The 24,307-nt window shown below is 49.2% G+C and overlaps 5 protein-coding genes across 6 annotated transcripts; 4 read left to right on the plus strand and 1 right to left on the minus strand.

Moving 5' to 3' along the window:
* The first annotated feature begins 1,509 nt into the window (after nt 1–1,509).
* On the plus strand, nt 1,510–9,237 carry filip1b (filamin A interacting protein 1b). The gene is made up of 6 exons (XM_058080991.2): nt 1,510–1,906; nt 3,935–4,167; nt 5,621–5,794; nt 5,941–6,119; nt 6,185–8,735; nt 8,952–9,237. Exons 2-6 carry the CDS (start codon nt 3,955–3,957, stop codon nt 9,060–9,062), a joined length of 3,228 nt encoding a protein of 1,075 aa, XP_057936974.2. The 5' UTR covers nt 1,510–1,906; nt 3,935–3,954; the 3' UTR covers nt 9,063–9,237.
* A 96-nt stretch (nt 9,238–9,333) lies between these two features.
* On the plus strand, nt 9,334–13,770 carry LOC131135114 (cell cycle control protein 50A-like). Of its 2 annotated transcripts, XM_058081045.2 has the most exons (7): nt 9,337–9,736; nt 10,381–10,494; nt 10,562–10,669; nt 10,731–10,818; nt 10,881–11,027; nt 11,089–11,292; nt 11,362–13,770. In XM_058081045.2, the coding sequence occupies exons 1-7, from the start codon at nt 9,500–9,502 to the stop codon at nt 11,529–11,531; spliced, it is 1,068 nt and encodes a 355-aa protein (XP_057937028.2). In that variant the 5' UTR covers nt 9,337–9,499; the 3' UTR covers nt 11,532–13,770. The 2 variants fall into 2 exon arrangements, with proteins under 2 accessions (XP_057937010.2, XP_057937028.2); XM_058081027.2 differs by having other exon boundaries at nt 9,334–9,736; nt 11,089–13,770.
* Nucleotides 13,771–13,934: 164 nt separating this feature from the next.
* Nucleotides 13,935–14,758, plus strand: LOC131135128 (complement C1q tumor necrosis factor-related protein 3-like). Its single transcript, XM_058081057.2, has 3 exons — nt 13,935–14,133; nt 14,196–14,333; nt 14,423–14,758. Exons 1-3 carry the CDS (start codon nt 13,968–13,970, stop codon nt 14,692–14,694), a joined length of 576 nt encoding a protein of 191 aa, XP_057937040.2. The 5' UTR covers nt 13,935–13,967; the 3' UTR covers nt 14,695–14,758.
* Nucleotides 14,426–21,623, minus strand: LOC131123714 (myosin-6). The gene is made up of 2 exons (XM_078794590.1): nt 15,768–21,623; nt 14,426–15,664 (listed from the first exon to the last, which is right to left on the minus strand). The coding sequence occupies exon 1, from the start codon at nt 21,586–21,588 to the stop codon at nt 15,787–15,789; it is 5,802 nt and encodes a 1,933-aa protein (XP_078650716.1). The 5' UTR covers nt 21,589–21,623; the 3' UTR covers nt 14,426–15,664; nt 15,768–15,786.
* Nucleotides 21,624–22,410: 787 nt separating this feature from the next.
* Nucleotides 22,411–23,983, plus strand: cox7a2b (cytochrome c oxidase subunit 7A2b). Its single transcript, XM_058065487.2, has 4 exons — nt 22,411–22,573; nt 22,888–22,977; nt 23,668–23,752; nt 23,826–23,983. The coding sequence occupies exons 1-4, from the start codon at nt 22,556–22,558 to the stop codon at nt 23,882–23,884; spliced, it is 252 nt and encodes an 83-aa protein (XP_057921470.1). The 5' UTR covers nt 22,411–22,555; the 3' UTR covers nt 23,885–23,983.
* Nucleotides 23,984–24,307: the final 324 nt, after the last annotated feature.

A 24,307-nucleotide genomic window follows, 5' to 3' on the forward strand; every position in this document is an offset into this window, starting at 1 on the left:
AAATTCTACACGAAATACTCCATTATGACAATGTGAAAAAGTTTTTTTTTTTACTTTTTTTGAATTTATTAAAAATAAAAAACAAAAAAATCACATTTACAGAAGTATTCACAGCCTTTGCCATGAAGCTCAAAATTGAGCTCAGGTGCATCTTTTTTCCACTGATCATCCTTGAGATCTTTCTACAGCTTAATTGGAGTCCACCTGCAGTAAATTCAGTTGATTGGACATGATTTGGAAATATAATAACTGTCTATATAAGGTCCCACAGTTGACTGTGCATGTCAGAGCACAAACACCAAGCATGAAGTCAAAAGAACTGTCTGTAGACCTGCGAGACAGGATTGTCTGGAGGCACAAATCTGGGGAAGGATACAGAAACATTTCTGCTGCTTTGAAGGTCCCAATGAGCACAGTGGCCTCCATTATTCGTAAATGGAAGACGTTTGGAACCACCAGGACTCTTCCTAGAGCTGGCCGGCCTTCTAAACTGAGCGATCGGGGAAGAAGGGCCTTAGTCAGGGAGGTGACCAAGGCCCTGATGGTCACTCTGTCAGAGCTCCAGCGTTCCTCTGTGGAGAGAGGAGAGCCTTCCAGAAGGACAACCATCTCTGCAGCTCTGCACTCTGGAAGAGTGGCCAGACGAAAAGCCACTCCTTAGTAAAAGGAACATGGCAGCCCGTCTGGAATTTGCCAAAAAGCACCTGAATGACTCTCAGACCATGAGAAACAAAATTCTCTGGTCGGATGGCTTTCGTCTAGCCACTCTACCATACAGGCCTGATTGGTGGATTGCTGCAGAGATGGTTGTCCTTCTGGAAGGCTCTCCTCTCTCCACAGAGGAACGCTGGAGCTCTGACAGAGTGACCATCGGGGCCTTGGTCACCTCCCTGACTAAGGCCCTTCTTCCCCGATCGCTCAGTTTAGAAGGCCGGCCAGCTCTAGGAAGAGTCCTGGTGATTCCAAACGTCTTCCATTTACGAATAATGGAGGCCACTGTGCTCATTGGGACCTTCAAAGCAGCAGAAATGTTTCTGTATCCTTCCCCAGATTTGTGCCTCAAGACAATCCTGTCTCGCAGGTCTACAGACAGTTCTTTTGACTTCATGCTTGGTGTTTGTGCTCTGACATGCACAGTCAACTGTGGGACCTTATATAGACAGTTATTATATTTCCAAATCATGTCCAATCAACTGAATTAACTGCAGGTGGACTCCAATTAAGCTGTAGAAAGATCTCAAGGATGATCAGTGGAAAAAAGATGCACCTGAGCTCAATTTTGAGCTTCATGGCAAAGGCTGTGAATACTTATGTAAATGTGATTTTTTTGTTTTCTATTTTTAATAAATTCAAAAAAAGTCAAAAAAAAACTTTTTCACATTGTCATAATGGAGTATTTTGTGTAGAATTTTGAGGTAAGAGATTAATTTAATACAATTTGGAATGAGGCTGTAACATGACAAAATGTAGAAAAAGTGAAGCGCTGTGAATACTTTCCGGATGCACTGTACCTATGGACATTGAAGCTAACATGCATGTGCATTTGGAGCAAGTACAATAGAGAGCAGCTACTTTCAGAATGCTACGGAAGGGACCTTTTATGACCTTTGACCCCTTGAAGGCAGTGGCAGTCGCCATCAAGTCTTTTTGTGTGGTTGATCAAGTCTATAACTGCCCAAATAGCACTGGAACGTAACAACATGCTGTAATATAATCATGTCAATCTTTACTACGCCGCACGGAGGAGGAAGTGGAGGCGTGGCCAGGCTGGCAGCTGACAGTTGATCCGAGCCCTCAGCTTATAAATAGAGGCGGTGTAGCAGGCTGGGCAACTCGGACGCCATCAAGATGAGCTGTAGATCAACGTCTCCTTTGAGAACGAAGACAAGCGCAGTGTGACCCTCAGGTAAGACGCCATCTTCTGCGCCGGTACCGTGCACGAGTGTCTTGTTGTGTGGCACCACTCATGTACAATATCAAACACCTGCAGTGATACTGATCACGAACGTGAGGCTTCACTTCTTTTTACGCTTATATGACAAGTTCAAACAAGAGACGGGAATCACATTTAAGCCTATTCTTAGTGAAAGGTGTTTACTTCTTTTTACACTTGCATGACAGTGTTATATTGTTGTTGGTCTGTGATCTCTATGGCAACCGTGGGTTGAGTTGTGGGCAACAGCTGATGGCCGACCGATGAGACAGCATGACATCACGCAGCAAATTCAGCTCAGGCGTTGGGGGTCGTCTTCTTGTTTGCTGTCAGGAAGGCTGTTGCCATGGCAGCAAACAAGTGTTTGTGTTCATGTCAGGCAGAGCAGCTGAAGGGGCAAACCCGCAAAACCACAAATTTTGTGAGCATGTTGTCATGCATCGGAGGCTGACAGTGGACACTCGGTAGCAAAAATGGCGTCACTCATGGCTTTGATCCAACTTGATGAGGGCGGGGCAACGAAGCAGGTGGTCACCATCGGCAATTAACATCATTCATAAATGCTGCTTCTACACCAGATTGGTGTGTGACGCACCGGCTTGGTTTAGACCCCAATGCAGACATGAGAATCATGAAATGTTGTTCAACACACTTTATTTGGAAAGCCATACACAATGACAATATATAAATAATATGGACGTCCATAATATGGTCCGTAATTATACGTTATCACAGTCTCGGGCTGATACTGACACTTGGGGGCATGATACTGGGCCTGATACCAGACAAACCATGTGATGATCTTATTATCACATACTATTTAATCATGAGCTTATTATCACGTACTATTTAATCAAAAGACCATTTTGTTTCCAGAAAATGTTCAGTTTATTACATGTATTATATCTAAACAGTGTAAACACAATAATTGCAAAAATATTTCAACAATAATATTTTATCAAGTCTTATCAATGTCTGACAATTAAAGTTCCATTAATCAAGTTTGGGTTTTTTGGTGACTGGAGAAGCACTAGGCACTAAGCACTCATGTGCTGTTCTCTGATATTTTCTCTAATATTTACTATACTATTTACTATTTAACCACTGACATGTTGACAAAGCACAGACGGCAGCAAAACAAACGCTGTGTGTTCACGCTCGTGCGCTGTTCTCTGATTGGTTGTTTCACGGGCACGATACCAGAGCAGCACGCTCTGATTGGACAGCTACGGGGGCTGATACTGGACATGGTTAAACTCTATATTTTATCAGTATCACTGCCCTGGGCTTTTCCCGTATCATTCATGGGCGCTTTCTAGGGTACAGGGCCAATTAATACTGTATGTGATAATATGGTGTCCATCAGTCACCTGACCACATGGCCTGCTAACAGCAGAGGACAGGAATGGCCAGACAGAGACAAGGAAGGGACCAAAGTTAGACTTTGTTGGGATACAAACCATCCACATAACTCGGTATGGAAGTCCAACTGGGGTGGGAGCTTCCATGAAGACAAAAACATGCTAAAGATGCTAACAGGAGCTTCCTTGTGTTATAAAGTGTTGCAGTGGATGTTTACCTGAACATGTTCTCAGCTGGGAGGACATTTTTACTGCGTTGTCACCAAACAGGAAAGCTGAAGCTGAATGCAGTATCTGATGTTCCAATCATGTTCTTCGCGAGTAAAAATAAAATACATGTCGGTCAGGCTTCCAGCGGGACATCAAATAGTTTCAGGATAACAGTGACATTGTGGCTTCTTGTTTCCCGCCTCGCAATGTGCCCCCCCCATGTGGAGGAGCTATTAATAACAAGGTCGCCGCCTGGATTCTCTGAGGCTGAGTCATCAGCTACTTTCATCCAGAACATCAGCAGGCCTCCGCAGGACATGATGTCATCATTGTTTGTCATCTGGAAGCGAGTTCCACACGTCTTCTGTCTTCATTGAGCTGTCATGATTGTTTGCTAAGGCGTCTTTGTCCCCCCGTCCCCCCTCCCCAGGCCAGGCACACCAGGCCAACATGCGAGCCAGGAAGTGCACCATGGAAAGCCAAGATGACGGACAGGGGAAGCCAAAATCGAAGTGCTTGAAGAAGCAAGAGGAAAACGTGGCAGAGCCTTCCAAGGGGAAGGTCAAACCCCAGCGAGAGGAGAAGGAGAAAAAGACGGCAAAATTGAACTTGTCCAAGAATGATTTGCTCCAGCTTCTGGGGATCATGGAGGGGGAGGTCCAGGTGTGGCTTTCTTTGCTTATTGATGACTTACTGTGTATACCGTATATACCGTACATAGGGATCACGTACTGTACATACCAGGGCTGTCAAAGGTAGCCTTGACGGCCTCAGCGTCACAACAATATGAATAAATTTTTTAAACGCTAGCCTTCTCTCAGCTGATGCTTTGCTAAAATTTGGGTTACGAGCTGTGAGTTGCTAGGAACGTCAATCTCTTTATGAAAGACCATTCCATCGGAATCGTTTTGTTCCCTTACATTATGGACCCGTAAAAAACAAGCTGCAGGCTGCAAAATAAATATTCATTCATTCATTCATTCATTTTCTACCGCTTATCCTCACGAGGGTCGCGGGAGTGCTGGAGCCTATCCCAGCTGTCTTTGGGCGAGAGGCGGGGTACACCCTGGACTAGTGGCCAGCCAATCACAGGGCACATATAGACAAACAACCATTCACACTCACATTCATACCTATGGACAATTTGGAGTCCGGAAACCGGAGTACCCGGAGAAAACCCATGCATGCACGGGGAGAACATGCACACAAAGATGGCCGAGGGTGGAAAAATAAATAAAAAAAATAAAATAAAATAATGATCCCAACAGAAGCAGGCTGCATGGCGGTCGAGTGGTTAGCGCGCAGACCTTTTCTCCGGGTACTCCGGTTTCCTCCCACATTCCAAAAACATGCTAGGTTAATTGGCCACTCCAAATTGTCCATAGGTATGAATGTGAGTGTGAATGGTTGTTTGTCTATATGTGCCCTGTGATTGGCTGGCCACCAGTCCAGCTGGGATAGTCTCCAGCGACCCTCATGAGGATAAGCAGTAGAAAATGAAGGAATGAACGGAAGAAAACTAGGAATGTCCAATATGCCGATATTGTCCAACATCATCCAATTCATCTCCTGTCGTGGAACGACCTCATCGTGGTGATTTTGTTTTAGACGTTCACCGAGCTCATGAGGTTGTTGTCGCCACTTAGCTGTCGCTATAGAGTCGTTGCTTGTTGAGTAAAAATGGTAGAAACCAACAAAAATGTTGACGGACAACAACGAGGCCGTACCGCCGCCGCTATAAGCTAAGAAGTTGGCTAACGTCGGTGCTATTTGCACTAGCAACCCAACCCACGGCCGTGGTTTCAACACACTGAAGCCCAGTTCCGATTGCAAGGAATGGGATAGAAGTATTTCCATATAGTGGCCGTTTTTATCTACCAATATTACTATTATTTATGCCAATATCAGCATCACTAAAGCAATCTAGTCTCATTCTGATTGCTGTCTTAAAAACTTTGAAGTACTTATTATAGATAAGAACTTTTTCTATATGAGATTAATTATGAGTTAACTGTGGACCAAATGCAATAAATCACAAAGCAATATTTTAACCGATGTGAGCATAGACTAGCCGACCGATATGGAAAGCTTTCAAGACGAGGTTTTGTGTGGTCAGGCCCGAGAGGACATCATCAGCCTGCTGAGGTTGGAGAAAAGCCCAACGGAGAAGTTGGAATCTCATTACGGCTCAGCCCTTCCCACCGCAGCGCTGCAGGCCCTGCAGAGGGATGGCGTGCTCACCCAGGATGGCGGCTGTATGGATGACGTGTACGAGAAGCCCATGGCCGAGGTGAAGACCAAAGCTTTTCCTTTCCGAAGATAATGGTTAGCATCATTGTGTATTTGGTGCAGACGGTGATGGCGTGTAGGAACCCGGCGCAGTGAGATCTTCCCTTTCAGCTTCCCAGTTTTTCCACAATGCGTGTCTGTCCTCAGCTGGAGCGTCTGGACCACAAGCAGAAAGAGACGTACCGCCGCATGCTGGAGCAGCTGCTGCTGGCCGAGAAATGTCACCGCCGCACCGTCATGGAGCTCGACAGCGAGAAGCGCAAACACGCCGATTTCATGAACAAAAGCGACGACTTCACCAACCTGCTGGAGCAGGAGAGGGAGAGGTGAGCGCTGAGAAGGCATCAGGCGTGTTCCTTGTCCCAAACCTTCTTCTCACATGCGTTTTCAGGCTAAAAAAGCTGTTGGAGCAGGAGAAGACCTTCCAGGCTCGTAAGGACAACGAACACAGCCGACGGTTGGAGAAGATCAGAGCAGAGCTGGTCAAGCTCAAGTCCTTGGCTCTCATGTTGGTGGACGAGCGGCAGCTGCACTTGGAGCAGCTGGAGCTGCAGAGCCAAAAGGTCCAGGAGCTTGCTCAGAAGTCACAGGAGAAAGAGCAGCGGTTAGCGGAGGTCGCCGATGCTGCCAAGTCAGACAGCCAAAAGGTCCTCAAGCTTGAGGCCGAACTGGAGCACAAGGTGGCCACTTCCAAACTAGAGCACGAGGAGATGACCACCAAACTATCCAACCAAGAGTCCCAAAGCCGACAACTGCGACTGAAGTTAGCTGGACTTGCGGCCAAGATGGAGGAGCTGGAGGAGAGCAACAAGCTGCTGCAGAAATCCGAGGAGGAGCTGCAGGAGCTGAGGGAGAAGATCAGCAAAGGTGAGTTTCCAGCCATGAGTGCTGAGCTGGAAACTCTCCGGAAGAAGGTGCTGGAAATGGAAGGCAAAGATGAGGAGATAACCCATATGGAGACCCAGTGCAAGGAGCTTCGCAAGAGGCTCCAGGATGAGGTGAACGTCAGCAAGGAGCTGAAGCTGGAGGTGGACAAGCTGCACAAGAGAATGGCCGATCTGGAGAAGCTTGAGGCTGCTTTCAGCAGGAGCCAGACGGAATGTTCTGTGCTCCACACAAACCTGGAGAAGGAGAAGCGTGCTGTGACGGACCTGGCTGGCGAGCTGGAAAGGATCAAGACTCGGCTCAAGGAAGTGGACTCTCTGGAGGCCAAGTTGGAGAGGGCGGAGGTGATACTCAAAGATGATCTCATGAAGCTCAAGTCCTTCACCGTCATTCTGGCGGATGAGAGGAAAAACATGGCCGACAAACTGAAACGCGAAGAGCAGAAAAGCCAAGATTTAAGCGGGAAGTTGAAGGCGGAGGAAAGTAAAGTCATGGAGGTCACGGAGAAGCTGATCGAAGAGAGCAAAAAACTTCTCAAAGTCAAATCTGAGATGGAGCTGAAAGTCACCACTGTGACGGAGGAGAAGGACAAACTCAAAGGGAAACTGTCAAGCGAGGAGGAGAGCTGCCGGCAGCTGAGCAGGAAGCTGTGTGAGATGAAAGCAACGATGGAGAAATTGGAGGAGATGGAGAGGACGAGGACAAATAAACAAGCGGATGACGACATCAGAATCAAAGAGCTCACGCTGGAAACTGAAAGCCTCAGGAGCCGCCTCAAGCAGCTGGAGGTTGTCCAGGGGGATTTGATGAAGACGGAGGATGAATACGACTTGCTGGAGAAGAAGTTCAGGATGGAGCAGGACAGAGCAAACTCTCTCTCCAAACTTGTAGAAGAAACCAAAAGTCAGTTGGCCAGGAGCAAAGCTGTGGAGAAAGGCGAGATCACAGGTCCGGAAGCCCAGCTGAGGATGCGCTGCAAGATGGAAGAAGCCAAGAGCAGAGATCTGGAGTTGGACATTCAAGCCTTGAAGGAGAAGATCCATGAACTGATGACCAAGGAAGACCAGCTCTCCCAGCTCAAGGTGGATTATTCCGTCCTCCAGCAAAGGTTTGTGGAGGAGCAGGAGAGGAGGAAGAGTATCGGTCACGAGGCGGCCAACCTCAGCCAGGAACTGGAAGCCACCAGGAGATACAGCCGCGCCCTGAGGCCTGGAATGAACGGAAGGAGGATGGTGGACGCGGCGCTGACGTCCACAGCTGTGCAGACTGACGTGTTGGCCGGTGAGTCTGCCGACGACGACGACACAGCAGCGGGATTCATCCGCAAGTCGGTCCTGGAGGAGAAACACCTCATGAGCAATCTCAGGCAGCGGGGTCTCAAACAGTCCAAAGTCCCAGAACGCCACCCGCCAGCGTCGGCGGAATCCGGGAGGTCCTGGATGCCATGGATGAAGCGCACGCCTCTTCTCTCATCCCAAACATCAGGCCAGCCGCTTCACATCCGGGTGACCCCCGACACTACGAACAGCAGCGCCACCTTGGAGATCAGCAGCCCGCGAGCTGAGGACTTCTTCTCCAGCACCACCATCATCCCCACCCTGGGCCATCAAAAGCCTCGCATCACCATTGTCCCGAAGGCCACGGGGGTGACTGGGAAAAGCATGTCTGACCGAGCCATGTCCCCGGTTACCATAACAACCATCTCCCGAGCCAAAAGTCCCAGTAAGAGCCACTCTCAGGATTGCCAGCCTGCCGTGTCCATCATCACCGTCAGCACCAGCCCGGTAACGCAAGCGCGTGCTTCGCCGGAACGTCCCGGAACGGGTGCGAGCCGCACCGTGATCCAGGACTCTGGTGCCGCATCGCTTCGAAATTACAAGAACAACATCGTGACAACGGAGGACAACAAGATTCACATCCACCTGAGAGCCACAGACCAGATCCCCGCCGGGACGGTCCTCCGTCCCCCTCGCCAACCCTCGGGCGGGAGCAAAATGACCAGCAGCTTAACCATCACGCCCGCTACCTCGGCGCCGTGCAGGCCCACGCAATCTGCGGTGAGGGCCGACTCTTTCATTTTTCCATCATTTACATTGTAGTCCGAATCCGTTGGTAATGTTCTACAAAACATGCCAGGCACCACTCTGTCATCTGTCAATCCATCATCAACCGTCAGTCATGCTGGATCAGCTCATGTGTGAAATACATACGTGAAATACGATAAAACATATTGTGCAGTATCGACTTCCACTAAACGGGTTTTCATCTTCCAGCCCGGTTGGGAGGCTCTGGGCGTATCCACGGCGACAAGGTTAGAGTCACATGAGGGTCAGCTGCTGAAAATCGAACTGAGGAAGTCCTCGGCGCCAGGAGGTGAGAGCTGAGGCAGCAGGCGGTGCCATGGCGTTCTCTTGAGGCCTGATCTGGGATCTGGTCTGCTGATCGTTTGGCCACGTTGGAGTCCATGTTGTTTTCTATGCTGGATATATGGCGCCTGCCAATAAATACATACGTTTTTCATTTATGTGTATTGAATATTTGAGAGCATCCAAATAAAATATATATTCAAGTTTGTGTCACGTATGTGAAACAATATATTACAGTAATCAGACTTTTATTTGGGTCGACGCCTCCATTACACGTCAGAGTGACGTCACTACTCGCCGGTTATTCGTAAATATATACTTTGTTGTTCGATCCCGGTGTGACGCCATTCACTTACACAAAATGATTGTGAAAATGACTTGTTCCCCGTGGGACATATTTGTAAGGGACACTGACGACAACAAGGAAGTTAAATCTCGCCACAGGCGCCAAGATAATGTCTCGCTTCACTGCAAATGCCGACGGCGGCCAAGTATCTGTGTTCAATCCACGACAGGCAGATACGCAGAAGAAGAAGTCACACAAGTCTTCATTTCGACAGCAGAAACTACCCGCATGGAAGCCCGTCCTCACGACCGGAGCCGTATGCCTGGCCCTCTTCATCATTGGACTCCTCTTCATCCCCATCGGTATCGCCCTGTCGGCGACGTCCGCCAATATTAACGAAGTTAAGGTAGACACATGCGCATTTAGTGGCATGCTATTGCAGTTCTACTCCCATAGAGGGCACTAGTGTGTAGAGCGACTCCTTTGACTCGACTCACTTTCGACTCTTTCACCTACCAAACGGCTCCTCATATTTTCATTCATTCATTCATTTTCTACCGCTTTTTCCTCACGAGGGTCGTGGGGGGTGCTGGAGCCTATCCCAGCTGTCTTCGGGCGAGAGGCGGGGTACACCCTGGACTGGTCGCCAGCCAATCACGGGGCACATATAGACAAACAACCATTCACACTCACATTCATACCTATGGACAATTTGGAGTGGCCAATTAACCTAGCATGTTTTTGGAATGTGGGAGGAAACCGGAGTACCCGGAGAAAATCCACGCATGCACGGGGAGAACATGTAAACTCCACACAGAGAAGGCCGAGGGTGGAATTGAACCCTGGTCTCTTAGCTGTGAGGTCTGCGCGCTAACCACTAGACCGCCGTGCCGCATCCTCATATTTTGTATTGCTTAATTGATTGATCGATCACCCCTAAAATGTATATGATTTATAGTCTTTATATAATAAAACAAATTTTTGGAAGATTTGATTGTTCTATAGGCTTGGCGGACATGGACACAATGTGACGTTTGACTGTTGTTGCAGATTGACTACACGGGTATGGACAAATCCAGCTCCTGCTTCAGCTGCTGGAAAAGCTCCAGCTGGAACAACACGTGCAAGTGCACCGTCCCCTTCTTCCTGGATCGGTCTTTTGACGTACGGCAACGTGTCCTATTGGCTACTTTTGTCCTCATGTGACCTCTTGTTGTGTTGTCCCTCTTAGAGCACCGTCTTCATGTACTACGGCCTGTCCAACTTCTACCAGAACCACCGCCGTTTCGTCAGTTCTCGCCACGACAGCCAGCTGAACGGCAACATGGAGTCCTTGATGGTAGACCGGGACTGTAAGTTTATCTGTCTGACTGTCATGTCATCACTTCCTGTCTTGCCAGGAACCGAGCAAGGACTGTGAGCCGTACGCTTTCCGAGACAACAAACCCATCGCACCTTGTGGAGCCATAGCCAACAGCATGTTCAACGGTGAGACCTTTAAGGAACGCCGTATTTGAGAGCGCCTTCAAAAGCATTTCCTCCACTGGCAGACACTCTGGATCTGTTTCGCAATGTGCCCACTGTTGGTGACGTCCGAATCCCTCTGACGGGTAAGGGCATCGCCTGGTGGACGGATAAGCACATGAAGTTCAAGAACCCAGGAGGCCAGGACCAAAACCTCACAACCGTCTTCCAAGGTATCCTCAGCATTTGGAGCAACATGAGCTCTGCATAGCTGCTGACGTTTGACCACACCAGGGACTAGCCGCCCGCTCAATTGGCGCCGGCCCGTCAGCGAGCTAGACCAGGACCCCGAAAACAACGGATTCATCAACGAGGACTTCATTGTCTGGATGCGCAACGCCGCCCTGCCGACCTTCCGTAAGCTTTACCGCATCATCCACAAAACCAAGAAGATGCCGACTCTTGCGCGAGGAAACTACACGCTGCACGTGGTTTACAGTATCCTTCACCGCGTCCTTCACCCGACCTCTAACCACATTTCATCCGTGCCTAAACCACTTCAATCAGATTATCCAGTTCGGAGCTTCCAGGGCAGGAAATGGGTGATCTTGAGCACCTCTTCCTGGATGGGAGGCAGGAACCCATTCCTGGGCGTCGCCTACCTGGTGGTGGGCTCTGTTAGCCTTTTCCTGTGGGTGGTCCTGCTGGTCCTTCACCACCAAAACAACAACCCATGAGGAATGAAGCGCCCAGATGGTTCTTCTTTCAATTTCTGGACAAAAATCTCCTGTCAGACAAAAGGAGAAAGTTGAAATATTTGGATACTAATAATAGGCTTACAGATAATATAACTGTTTTTCCAGTTTTTCTCTGGAAAAAACTGTTTCGCAACATATTCACGTACATGTGTTGCTTTGCAAAATATCACAGTGGTTTTTGCATCCTTTTGGTGTAATATGCTAAATACTGTATACTGTACGGTCATTATGCTAGCTCGTTAGTAACCTGGTGTGACTTACATAAGTAGCTAGCTGCTAGCCCATTAGTAACCTGGCATTACTTCCATAACTAGCTAGCTGCTAGCCTGTTAATAACCTGGTGTGACTTACATAAGTAGCTAGCTGCTAGCCCATTAGTAACCTGGCATTACTTCCATAAATAGCGAGCTTCTGGCCCGTTAGTAACCTGGCATTACTTCCATAAGTAGCTAGCTGCTAGCCCGTTAATAACCTGACATGACTTACATAAGTAGCTAGCTGCTAGCCTGTTAGTAACCTGGCGTGACTTACATAAGTAGCTAGCTGCTACCCCGTTAGTAACCTGGCGTGACTTACATAAGTAGCTAGCTGCTAGCCTATTAGTAACCTGGCGTGACTTACATAAGTAGCTAGCTACTAGCCCGTTAGTAACTTGGCGTGACTTACATAAGTAGCTAGCTGCTAGCCCATTAGTAACCTGGCGTGACTTACATAAGTAGTTAGCTGCTAGCCCATTAGCTAGCTGCTAGCCCATTAGTAACCTGGCGTGACTTACATAAGTAGTTAGCTGCTAGCCCGTTAGTAACCTGGCGTGACTTACATAAGTAGCTAGCAGCTAGCCCGTTAGTAATCTGGCGTGACTTACATAAGTAGCTAGCAGCTACCCCGTTAGTAACCTGGCATTACTTCCATAAGTAGCTAGCTGCTAGCCCGTTAGTAACCTGGCGTGACTTACATAAGTAGCCAGCTGCTGGCCCGTTAGTAACCTGGCATGACTTACATAAGTAGCTAGCTGCTAGCACGTTAGTAACCTGGCGTGACTTGCATAAATAGCTAGCTGCTGGCCCATTAGTAACCTGTCATGACTTACATAAGTAGCTAGCTGCTGGCCCATTAGTAACCTGGCATTACTTCCATAAGTAGCTAGCTGCTAGCCCGTTAGTAACCTGACATGACTTACATAAGTAGCTAGCTGCTAGCCCGTTAGTAACCTGGCGTGACTTACATAAGTAGCTAGCTGCTACCCCGTTAGTAACCTGGCGTGACTTACATAAGTAGCTAGCTGCTAGCCCATTAGTAACCTGGCGTGACTTACATAAGTAGTTAGCTGCTAGCCCGTTAGTAACCTGGCGTGACTTACATAAGTAGCTAGCAGCTAGCCCGTTAGTAACCTGGCGTGACTTACATAAGTAGCTAGCAGCTACCCCGTTAGTAACCTGGCATTACTTCCATCAGTAGCTAGCTGCTAGCCCGTTAGTAACCTGGCGTGACTTACATAAGTAGCCAGCTGCTGGCCCGTTAGTAACCTGGCATGATTTACATAAGTAGCTAGCTGCTAGCACGTTGGTAACCTGGCATGACTTGCATAAATAGCGAGCTGCTGGCCCATTAGTAACCTGGCGTGACTTACATAAGTAGCTAGCTGCTAGCCCATTAGTAACCTGGCATGACTTACATAAGTAGCTAGCTGCTAGCGCATTAGTAACCTGGCATGACTTACATGAGTAACTAGCTGCTAGCACGTTAGTAACCTGGCGTGACTTACATAAGTATCTAGCTGCTAGCCCGCTAGTAACCTGGCATGACTTACATAAATAGCTAGCTGCGAGCCCGTTAGTAACCTGGCGTGACTTATATAAGTAGCTAGCTGCTACCCCGTTAGTAACCTGGCATGACTTCCATAAGTAGCTAGCTGCTAGCCCGTTAGTAACCTGGCGTGACTTACATAAGTAGGTAGCTGCTACCCCGTTAGTAACCTGGCATGACTTCCATAAGTAGCTAGCTGCTAGCCCGTTAGTAACCTGTCATGACTTACATAAGTAGCTAGCTGCTAGCCCGTTAGTAACCTGTCATGACTTACATAAGTAGCTAGCAGCTACCCCGTTAGTAACCTGTCATGACTTACATAAGTAGCTAGCTGCTGGCCCGTTAGTAACCTGGCATTACTTCCATAAGTAGCTAGCTGCTAGCCCGTTAGTAACCTGACATGACTTACATAAGTAGCTTGCCGCTAGCCCGTTAGTAACCTGTCATGGCTTACATAAGTAGCTTGCCGCTAGCCCGTTAGTAACCTAATATGACTTCTGGAAGGTTCTGGTTACAATTTGTCCTGAATGTTTGTGAACAAAGTTCAGAGTCCACACGTTGGTCCAGCGTTGCGTACAGAGCGAGTCCACCGACCTCCACAGTCAAGCGATGGCGTGTGTGTGGTTCAGAGCGGCCCTGCTGCTGTGCATCGTAGTTGGGCTTCGTGCTCAATTGATGATGGGCGGCCAGTACTGGACTGACCCAGAACAACAGCTCCTCCTCCAGAATCTGGCAGTTCGTGTGGATAAGCTGGAGAGGGATGCCGCAGAAGCAAGTAAGTCAGAACGACAAGAGGTCTTAACGAGTAGACTTGACCTGCGACCTTTCATCCCGCAGCCAAAACGCATGTGGCCTTCTCGGCGGCGCTGGTCAGCACCACAGACTGGACCCACGTAGGACCCTTCAACACGGACACCACGCTGGTTTTCAAGAGGGTGGTGACCAACGTGGGTAATGGCTATGACGTCAACACAGGTACCACATCTAGCATAGCATTTCTCTACATCCACTGTAAGCTAGCACAGTGACAATGACCCCCCCCCCCCCCCTCCGCTCCCCCCCAGGCATCTTCACAGCCCCAGTCAAGGGCATCTACTTCATCATCTTCACCGCCAGCGTGGGAAACTCTGGCGCGATGAACGCAGCGGTGCTGAAAAACGGCGTCAACATGTTCGCCGTCTACGACACCAGGGGAACGCACGGCAGCGCCACCAACAGCATGACGCTGGAATTGGAGGCGGGAGACAAGCTGTGGGTCACCTTGTGGGTCAACAAGAGTACCTTTGACCAGAGCAGACTCAGCACTTTCAGCGGCTTCCTCATCGAGCCCCTGTAAACCCCATCGGGTCACATGACCTACACTTTGGACAGGAAGCAATAAAACACTTGCAGCACGACAACGTGTGTGTGTGATGATTTGATGATAGGCCACACCCATTTTATTTGTGTCGCCATGTTGATTAGTGACTTCAATAAAAGTGACTCTTATTTTAAAGAAAAAGACAGGAAGCTGCATTGTGATGAAAGGTGTCAATTTACTTCTGTTCTACCTTGAAAAGCAGTGACTTATTGGCTGTGTTCGAAACCGCGTACTAAATACTACATACTTCCATGTCCACACTACATACCCAATCCATCAGACAGTATGCAAAGCGTTTACACTACAGCGTACTACATAATCCACAATGCATTGCGCTCCTACACGACCCGAAATCGACTGGCTGAAGCTGATTTCTCTCTAAACTCTTTAAATACATCAATTTATTCAGATTTTTTAAAAATCAGGTGAGAAAGTGGCCGTTTAGATCCAGAGTGTGCCATTTATTTGTCCAAATACCAACCATTTACAATTTCTTTCGGATTAAATCGGCTAAATTTAAGCTAGCCGAAGTGAGCAACGCACTTTCGGTTATTTTCACAAAATAAAACACCCTTTTACTTTTCTCATACAAAAGAAAACCATAGAGATAAATCACTGCTTTTACTTTGAAAACAAGAAGCGAACCAACTCGCAATATATCCCGCTTGACACCGCCGTTTGGTCCATCCTGCTGCTCATTGTTCAGACAGCGTTTTTTTTTCGCAGTGTCGTCACGTCGCGTTGCATCCTGGGTAATTTGAGTGTGAGTAGTAAGCTGATGATACATAATCAACATTTCTGGCGAATGTAATGTAGACACACCACATACTCAAAGAGTTAGTATGAGTAGTAGTAGTATGCGGTTTCGATCACAGTGATTGTAACTTGCCGCCCTCTGAACAAGGAAGTGTCACGTGACGTGGTCCGTCCGTCGTCAGGAAGGCGCCTGTCAAACACGTGATGACATTGTTAGCATTGAAGTCCTTGTGCTATGTTAGCTTAGCGCTACATTCAATGTGACGTAATCATGTGACCGCTACCGGACGCACCTAGCGGCGGTGGCGCTCCTCACTCGTCCAGGCCTTTCTTGGCGACTCCATCCCTGGTCTTGGCCCTCAGCTTGTTGACCTGTGACTCTGCCACGTCGGCCCGCTCCTGAGCTTCATCCAGCTCGTGCTGCAGCTTGCGTACTTTAGCCACGTTGCCGTTGGCCGCTTCTTCGGCCTCCTCTGCGGCACGTTTGTAGGACTTCACCTTGACCTGCAGCTTGTCCACCAAGTCCTGGAGGCGAGCCACGTTCTTGCGGTCTTCCTCGCTCTGGTAGGTGAGTTCTTTGATGCGGCGTTCGTACTTGCGAATGCCTTTGACTGACTCGATTCCTCGCCGCTGCTCCGCCTCCAGCTCGTTCTCGAGATCCTTGATTCGAGCCTCCAGTTTCTGGAGTTGCTTCTTGCCGCCCTTCATTGCGACCTGCTCGGCCTCATCCAGACGGTGCTGCAGGTCTTTGATGGTTTGCTCCATGTTCTTCTTCATGCGCTCCAGATGTGCGCTCGTGTCCTGCTCCTTCTTCAGCTCTTCAGCCATCATGGCCGCATCTGTGATGGCCTTCTTCGCCTTTTCCTCGGCGTTGCGATTCTCTTGGATGACCTCCTCCATTTCATTCTGCAGGTGGAGGAGGTCGGCCTCCTGCTTCTTCTTCTGGTTGATCAGGCTGGTGTTTTGGGAGTGGAGGAGTTGCATGCGCTCTGTCGAGTCGGTCAGCTCCTGCTCGGCCAGTTTGCGACTTCTCTCCGTCTGCTCCAGGACGGCCCTCACCTCCTCCAGCTCGGCTTGAATCAAGTTGTTTCGACGTTCCAGGACGGCGATGTTCTCCCGAAGGTCATCGTTCCCGTGCTGGGTGTCGTCCAGCTGCAGCTGGGTGTCCTTCAGGAAGACTTGGAGGGTCTTCAGCTGCTTCTGGGCGTCGACCGCCTGCCTGTTTGCTTGGCTGAGCTGGATCTCCATCTCGTTGAGGTCGCCCTCCATCTTTTTTTTCACTCTCAGCGCTTCATTGCGGCTCCTGGTCTCAGACTCCAGAGAGGACTGGAGCGAGTCCACCATTCGCTGGTAGGTTCTTTTGGCCTGCTCCGTTTCCTCATCTTTCTCTGCCAGTTTCCGCTCCATGTCGGCCTTCACTTGGTTGAATTCCAACTGGACTCGCAGGATCTTGCTCTCCTCATGCTCCAGGGAACCTTCGGCCTCCTCCAGTGCTGACTGGAGCTCCGCCTTTTCCTGCTCAAGTTGCTTCCTCATTTTTTCAAGTTCACAAGCACTTCTGCCGCCCTCGCCTAGCTGGTCGCTGAGGTCGGAGATCTCCTCCTGCAGGTTCTTGTTCTCTCTCTTTGTGGTCTCCAGATGATCCAGGGACTCCTCGTAAGCATTTCTTAGCTTGAAGAGCTCGGTGCTGAGAGATCTGGCCTCCTTCTGGGAGGCTTCCAGCTCACATTGCGACTCCTCGAACTTTTGCTTCCACTCTGCCAAGATTTTGTCGAAAGCCCGTTGTTTTTTATCCAACGCCGCAGAAGCTGCATTGGACCTCTCCAGGTCCAGCATCAGGTCCTCGATCTCATTCTGGAGTCGGTGCTTGGTCTTCTCAAGGGACGAACACTTGGCATTGGCCGCCTCGATGGCCTCCTCCGCCTCCTGCAATCTCTGGACCAGCTTCTTTTTCGCTTCCTCCAACTCTTCGGTTCTCTGGATGGCATCGGTTTCGTACTTGGTCCTCCAAGCCGAGACCTCTGTGTTGGATTTGGACAGAGCTCTCTGTAGCTCAGCCTTGGCCTCCTGCTCCTCTTCAAACTGTTCTCGAAGCAGATCACAGTCGTGGCGAGCAGATTGCACAGCGTGGGCGAGGGCGTTCTTGGCCTTGACTTCCTCCTCCAGTTGTCTGCGTAGGTCTTCTACCTGCTGGTTGTAGGAGTTCTTCCCCCTGGTCAGCTGAGATATCAGACAGTCCTTCTCTTCCATCTGACGTCCAAACTCGCTGTTCTCAGCAAGCAGCTTGGCCCGCTGGGTGGTCATGTCATTGATGGACCTTTGAGCCTCCTCGTATTTGCTTTTGTACTCCGTCATGGCGTCCTCCATTGTTCGGCACGTCTTCTCCACGTTGGATTTGTTCTTGGCCACGCTCTCCATGCTCGATGCAAAGTCGTCCAGCTCCAGCTTGAGCTCGCTTTTTTCCTTCTCCAGCTTCTGCTTAACCCGCTGCAAGTTATCGATCTGCTCGCCCAGTTCGGCCACGCTGTCTGCGTGCTTCTTCCTCAGCGCAGCGGCGGTGGCTTCGTGCTGAAGGGTGGACTCCTCCAGATCTCTGCGGAGCTTTTGGAATTCGGTGTCTCTCCTCTTGTTGAGCTCCACCTGTGCTGACGTGGCTCCACCGGCCTCCTCCAGACGCTCGCTGATGTCTTCCAGCTCGCGGGAAAGATCTGAGCGCTGCTTCTCCACTTTGGCTCGAGCTGCACGCTCGGCGTCCAGCTCCTCCTCCAGCTCCTCGATCCTCGCCTGGTTTTCTTTCAGCTTCTTTTGGAGCTGCCCTGAAGCAACCTGCTCGTCCTCCAGCCTGGAGGTGACCTGGGAAACCTCAAAGTCTTTCTTCTTCAGCTTTTCCTCCAGCTGCTGCTTGTCGTTTTCCAAATCCATCAAACTCTCTTGGGTCAGCTTCACGTCCCCCTCGAGCTTCCGCTTCGACCGCTCCAGCTCCATCCGGATTTTCTTCTCTTGCTCCAAGGAGCCCTCCAGGTCATCCACCTGCTGCTCCAGCTTCACCTTGGATTTGTTCAGACTGTTGGCTTTGTCCTCCTCACTCTGAAGGTCATCCAGTGTCTGCTGGTGGGCCTCCTGCAGAGCTTTCTTCTCTTTGGTGAGCTTCATGATGTTCTCGTCCTGGGACGCCATCTCCTCTGTCAGGTTCTTCACCTTGTTCTCTGTGGCGTGCTTCTCTTTCTCAACCTTGGCCAATGTCAGCTCAAGGTCATCAATGTCTTTCTTTAACTCAGAGCACTCGTCTTCCAGCTTCCGTTTCTTGGCCGTCAGGTCCGCATTTAGTTCCTCCTCGTCCTCCAGTCTCTCGCTCATCTCCTTGAGCTTCGCCTCCAGTTGAATCTTGCTCTTGATGAGCTGCTCGCATCGTTCCTCGGCGTCTGTTAGGGTGTCCTGCTCCGACTGAATTTGCAGAGTCAAGTCATTCTTCTCTTGGAGAAGAGTCACTATTTTCTCCTCCAGCTCCTTTCGACGCGCTTCAGATTTTTCCAGCGCTTCCTTCAGCTTATTGAACTCGTCTTTCATGTTGGCCATCTCTTTCTCCGATTCGGCGCTCTTCAACAGGGGTTTGATCTTGAAGAAGAGCTTCATCCACGGCCAGTTCTTGACACTCAGGAAGGAGCGAAGGTTCCACTGGACAACCAGAAGAGCATCTCTGCGCTCCACCAGCTTGGCGAACTCCGCCCTCATCAACAGCGCACGGGCGTTGGCCTGGATTCTTGTGATGATTCGCGAGAGTTGTTCATCTCGCATTTCCTCCAGAGTCCCCAGTAGGCCGGCTTTGAAGAAGACTTTGGTGTGACCGAACTTGTACTGCGTGTGGTCGATGTCCAGAGACGACAGCAGCTTCTCCGCACTCTTCTTGCAGTCGATGAACTGACCCTCCGGGATGGCGGAGGCGTTGAGGATCCGGTACCTCTGTTTGAAGTCTCCGTATAGGACGCGGTTCGGAAAACCCTTCCTGCAAATTCGGATGCCTTCGAGAACACCATTACAGCGCAGCTGGTGCATGACCAGGGCGTTGTCCATGACTCCAGGAGTCTTCTTCTCATTTGGGATCAGGCAGCGTACAAAGTGGGGATGTGTGGTCTTCAGGTTGGTCATGAGCTTGTTGAGGTTTTCTCTGTGAAGAGCCGACACCGTCTGGAAGGAGGAGCCTTTTTTCTTGGCTCCTTTGCCTCCCTTGTCTCCGCCGTCGCCACCCGAGTAGCTGGAGAATAACACACTCAGAAGCCTGAGTGACGACTTCTGGTACAGACCGACCACGGTTTCATTGAGGGGGTCTTTATTTTTCACCAGCCAACCGGAGATGTTGTAGTCCACGGTGCCGGCATAATGGACCAGAGCAAAATGAGCTTCTGACTTTCCCTTGGCGGCTCTGGGCTTCTCGAACATCTTGTTCTTGCCCAGATGATTGTCGTAGAGTTTGGACTTAAAGGTCTGGTCGCTGGCTTTGGGAAACATGCATTCTTCCTCCAGAATGGACATGATCCCCAGGGGCTTTTCAATGAGATCGATACAAGCTTGCAGGTCCATGCCGAAGTCGATGAACTCCCAGTCGATCCCCTCCTTCTTGTACTCCTCCTGCTCCAGGACAAACATGTGGTGGTTGAAAAACTGCTGCAGCTTCTCATTCGTGAAGTTGATGCACAATTGCTCAAAGGTGTTGAAATCAAAGATCTCAAACCCGGCGATGTCCAGCACGCCGATGAAGTACTGCCGGTGCTGTTTGGTGTCCAGAGACTGGTTGATTCTGACCACCATCCAGTTGAACATCTTCTCGTAGACGGACTTGGCCAGGGCACCGATGGCATAGTAGACCTGGTCTACACTCTGGCCTTTTGTCACGTACTCGTTGCCGACCTTGACTCGGGGATGGCACAGCCCTTTGATGAGATCGGCGGAGTTGAGCCCCATCAGGTAGGCAGATTTGTCTGCCGCCTCGGTCCCGTCTGGCTCGGCTTGCTCCTCACGCTGCTTCTGCTTGAACTTCATGTTGCCGTAGTGCATGATGGCGCCCGTCAGTTTGTAGACCCCCATCTTCTCCTCCGGGGTGAAGCCCAGCACGTCAAAGGCGCTGTCTGTCGCCATCAGCTCTTCGGAGTCGTTGATGGAGGCCACCGTAACTTCTCCCTGGGAGATGTAGGAGTAGTCGTAGGGGTTGTTGGTGATCAGCAACATGTCCAGAAGGTCCGGCTTCTGATTGGACAGGATCTGGTAGAAGATGTGGTAGTTTCGTTCAGCTTTGAGCTGAAAGGTGACGCGGGACTTCTCCAGCAGGTAGGTCTCGATGTCTGCGGAGGACAGCTTCCCACTGGTCCCGAAGTGGATTCTGATGAACTTTCCAAAGCGAGAAGAGTTGTCGTTCCTCAGGGTTTTGGCATTACCGAAGGCCTCTAGTGCCGGATTAGCCTGGATGATCTGATCTTCCAGCGTCCCTTTGCTGGAGTCTTTTTTGCCTCCTCCGCCGACGGCGGCAATGCTGGCAAAATATTGGATGACCCTCTTGGTGTTGACGGTCTTGCCAGCCCCGGATTCTCCGGTGATGAGGACCGACTGGTTCTCCCTGTCGGCCAGCATGTACTGGTAGGCGTTGTCCGATATGGAGAAGATGTGCGGTGGAGCTTCACTCCTCTTCTTCCCTCTGTAGGCGGCCACCACCTCGGCGTCGTAGACGGGAAGCCACTTGTACGGGTTGACCGTGACGCAGAAGAGGCCAGAGTAGGTGTAGATCATCCAGGCGGCGTAGCGCTCTTTCAGATTAAACAGCACCGCCGGCTCGTGGAGGAAGGTGAACATCGCCATGTCTTCGATCTTATCAAACTTGGGGGGGTTCTGCGGGTGGACGTCCGCCTCCTTGACGGTCACTGTCGTCCCGTCCTCCTTCTTCACCTTCACCGTTCCTCCGTCTTTGCTTTGGATTTGTCCCTTCACGTACTCCTCCTTGTCATCCACCACGAAGCATTCGGTTTTTATGTCGAATTGCCTCGTCTGAGCTTCCAAGCGTTCCTTGTCGGACTTCCTCAGATACGGAGCGGCTTTCCCGAACTCTGCCATCATTGCATCTGACATTTTCAAGACGACTCACAGGACTGAGTAGAGAAACCAGGTGAAGCCGGACTGTGTTGAGAGGCGGCACAAATACGCTTTTAAAGACACCCGCGACACCCAATAAGGAGAGGAGCCAAGAAAAGGAGAAAAAAAGGTGGACGCTAATTTTGTCTGAGGAGACAAGGAGAGGTCACATAGGAGACCTTTTACTGTCACCGGTCCATTTTAGGAAGATGCCAGACTCGTTATCATGATCCCAATCCCTAACACGTCTTCATTTAGACCCACTCGGCCAGAGTGTCCTGCAGCACGCACAGTACGATGCCCATACACACACACACGGACACACACCCGCACACCCCTAAACATACACTTTTTTTACGAAGAACAAAACAAATGTTTTTTGTCTCAAATTTAAATCGTACTTTGTCTTTAAGTGCGTGTTTGCGAGATTGTGTGTTTTTGTGAGATTGTGTGCATCAGTGTATGTGTGTTATCAGCGTGTATTTTTATCAGCGTGGTAAGGACAACATGAACAATTTGTATTATTAAGTGTACACTTAAAACAATGTCAGGAGGACTGAGGCCGACTCCATCAATAGACGACATGAACACCTAAGCCATTTGTATGATGGTTAATGTTAAATCACTCACTTGCAGTAACTTCACTCTGAAAATCATCGTTACATATAATACTGACTGGAAGCAGAGATTTTTTTTACATTCAATTTAAAAAGAGGGGGCGCATGGAAAGTAGGCAAAATACGATAGTTTCCCGTGGAAAACGCAGGATAGTCGACTGGTATGAATATTGCAATGGTGGTAATTATCTGGACGTTATAAAGTGAGTCAGGTAGTACCAGTTGCGACCAAAGGGGGCAGCAGAGCGTGCGGTGAGCAAATGAGGTCGTTAAGATTGGCGAAGAAGAGCAACAGGAAGTAGTTTGATGTCCTTGTGCCAGAAAGACGACTACGGACGACGCTAACGATGAATAGAAGCATATTTGTAAGACAGTATTTTAGTTTGATTGCCATTCTACTTTTGTAAGGGTTTAGTTAGTTTTGGGTCGTATATTGTTTTGTAGATTTGTAATGGAAGAGTACACCGAGCTGCATTTAGCCTCAAAGTGCTAGCTAGCGGTCAAAGGCGGCTAATGTTGTCGCTATGACATAACTTCTCTTTATTTTTTAGCTGTTTGGTCTTGTAACATTGTAGCATACCACGGCGTGTTAAACTACAAAGAACAACACCAATTGTTATCAAATGTGTTCACATGGTCTGCGTTTCCTTATACACGACGGCTGTGCTGTTGTTCCCAGGCCCTCCAGCAGGTGGCGCGGCGGACCATCTGCAGCTCTTCTCGGCGTCAGGTGGACAATCAGGTCCCCAAGAACCAGAAACTGTTCCAGGTCAGACTTATTTCTTCTACAGGGACAACACAAACTGGTGGCATCATGAGCATGAATAACACGTTTGATTTGATGATTATATAATATTGAAAATATTAGTCATGCTTGTAAAGGGACTGTAGGTTATAACGTTTTCAGATTTAATGGTCTAAGGGCAAAGTATAAGTACACAAATTGAGACACAAAGTGTTTTAGCACAGACACCAAGAAGACTCTGAACCTGATGACTTTCCGCACACAATCCACGTTGGCCACAAAGTTTAAACTTAAAGCGCTGCGGTGGCTTGTCGCCGTCCAGAAACCACAGCCGCCAATCAAGTGGAAGTGTGCACAGCCAAGCAGACAAAGATTCATCGAGTTGTCTTTTGTGGAATGGAAATGTGCGGCTGCTTGCATAAAGTGTGATGATGAATAGCGTACATGTTGATATATTGTAGTATTTTTCTTATTCTGCAAGCTTGACTTGATTTTAAAAGTTCTGCAGTAATTTGATGATAAGCCCTCACGACATTCCTGTGTGAGATATCATGTGACTTAAAGGGGCTGCTTCAATTTAACTGGCAATTGTTAATATAGTCCTTTTTTTGCCGGTTTGCTCTCTGAAAGCTACCGTATGCTAGCCGATGGTGGTGTTCTTATGTCATTTGGGACCCAGGAGGATAGCACATTTTAACGTCTTCTTCCCTGCAGGAGGACAATGGCCTCCCCGTCCATCTAAAAGGCGGAACGACCGACGCTTTGCTTTACAGAACCACCATGGCGCTGACCGTCCTGGGTAAGTGTTGTGAAAAGCGAGTGACGAAAAAGCCTCGCCGGAAACCTCCTCACATGCGTGTTGATGTGCACAGGTGTGGGCTACGTGTTGTACGAGCTGGTGAAGGCGTCATACCCTCAGAAGAAAGACTGACTCGGTGTATACGTCGTCCGCGTGTTGTAAAAAAGATGATGTTCATGGGATCAATATTTATTTCTTCCTGAGGATCAATTAAAAGTCTAAACTTGTCAACGTTTTTTTTCATGAGTCAGTACACTTCGGTAACTACTCTTCAGTAAGTACTTGGTTCATGAGTGTCATTACTGGAAATTATCATCACAATATTTACTATACCTTCTTTGACAATCCACTACTTTCCACTGCTTTCAAGTTAGTCCCTCTTCTGCTGCCACGTAGCAAAGATGGCGCCTGAGTGCCAGTCGCTGCACACACAGCGTTTTGAGTGTATCATCCAAGTACTGGCATTCCGTGTTTGTCCATATTTCTGAATATGAACTCTTAAGTGTGCAGGTGTGAACTTCTGCACCCTATAGGCTTAAGTGTAAGTATGCAAGT

This window comes from Doryrhamphus excisus, linkage group LG11 (assembly GCF_037039965.1).
Source record: "Doryrhamphus excisus strain RoL-2023G ecotype Guam linkage group LG11, RoL_Dexc_Guam_v1.1, whole genome shotgun sequence".
In the NCBI taxonomy this organism is placed as follows: domain Eukaryota; kingdom Metazoa; phylum Chordata; class Actinopteri; order Syngnathiformes; family Syngnathidae; genus Doryrhamphus; species Doryrhamphus excisus.

Excerpts from the sequence above, each read along its gene's own strand:
- LOC131135114 (XM_058081027.2), top strand. The coding sequence starts at position 9,500 with ATGTCTCGCTTCACTGCAAATGCCGACGGCGGCCAAGTATCTGTGTTC. Across the intron at positions 10,819-10,880 it reads AGCCAACAGCATGTTCAACG|ACACTCTGGATCTGTTTCGC; the intron begins GTGAGACCTTTA and ends CTCCACTGGCAG. Across the intron at positions 11,028-11,088 it reads CCTCACAACCGTCTTCCAAG|GGACTAGCCGCCCGCTCAAT; the intron begins GTATCCTCAGCA and ends TGACCACACCAG.
- LOC131123714 (XM_078794590.1), bottom strand. The coding sequence starts at position 21,588 with ATGTCAGATGCAATGATGGCAGAGTTCGGGAAAGCCGCTCCGTATCTG.
- cox7a2b (XM_058065487.2), top strand. Across the intron at positions 22,978-23,667 it reads AGAACCAGAAACTGTTCCAG|GAGGACAATGGCCTCCCCGT; the intron begins GTCAGACTTATT and ends TCTTCCCTGCAG. Across the intron at positions 23,753-23,825 it reads CATGGCGCTGACCGTCCTGG|GTGTGGGCTACGTGTTGTAC; the intron begins GTAAGTGTTGTG and ends TGATGTGCACAG.
- LOC131135128 (XM_058081057.2), top strand. The coding sequence starts at position 13,968 with ATGGCGTGTGTGTGGTTCAGAGCGGCCCTGCTGCTGTGCATCGTAGTT. Across the intron at positions 14,134-14,195 it reads GAGGGATGCCGCAGAAGCAA|CCAAAACGCATGTGGCCTTC; the intron begins GTAAGTCAGAAC and ends TTCATCCCGCAG. Across the intron at positions 14,334-14,422 it reads TGGCTATGACGTCAACACAG|GCATCTTCACAGCCCCAGTC; the intron begins GTACCACATCTA and ends GCTCCCCCCCAG.
- filip1b (XM_058080991.2), top strand. The coding sequence starts at position 3,955 with ATGCGAGCCAGGAAGTGCACCATGGAAAGCCAAGATGACGGACAGGGG. Across the intron at positions 4,168-5,620 it reads TCATGGAGGGGGAGGTCCAG|GCCCGAGAGGACATCATCAG; the intron begins GTGTGGCTTTCT and ends TTGTGTGGTCAG. Across the intron at positions 8,736-8,951 it reads GCAGGCCCACGCAATCTGCG|CCCGGTTGGGAGGCTCTGGG; the intron begins GTGAGGGCCGAC and ends TTCATCTTCCAG.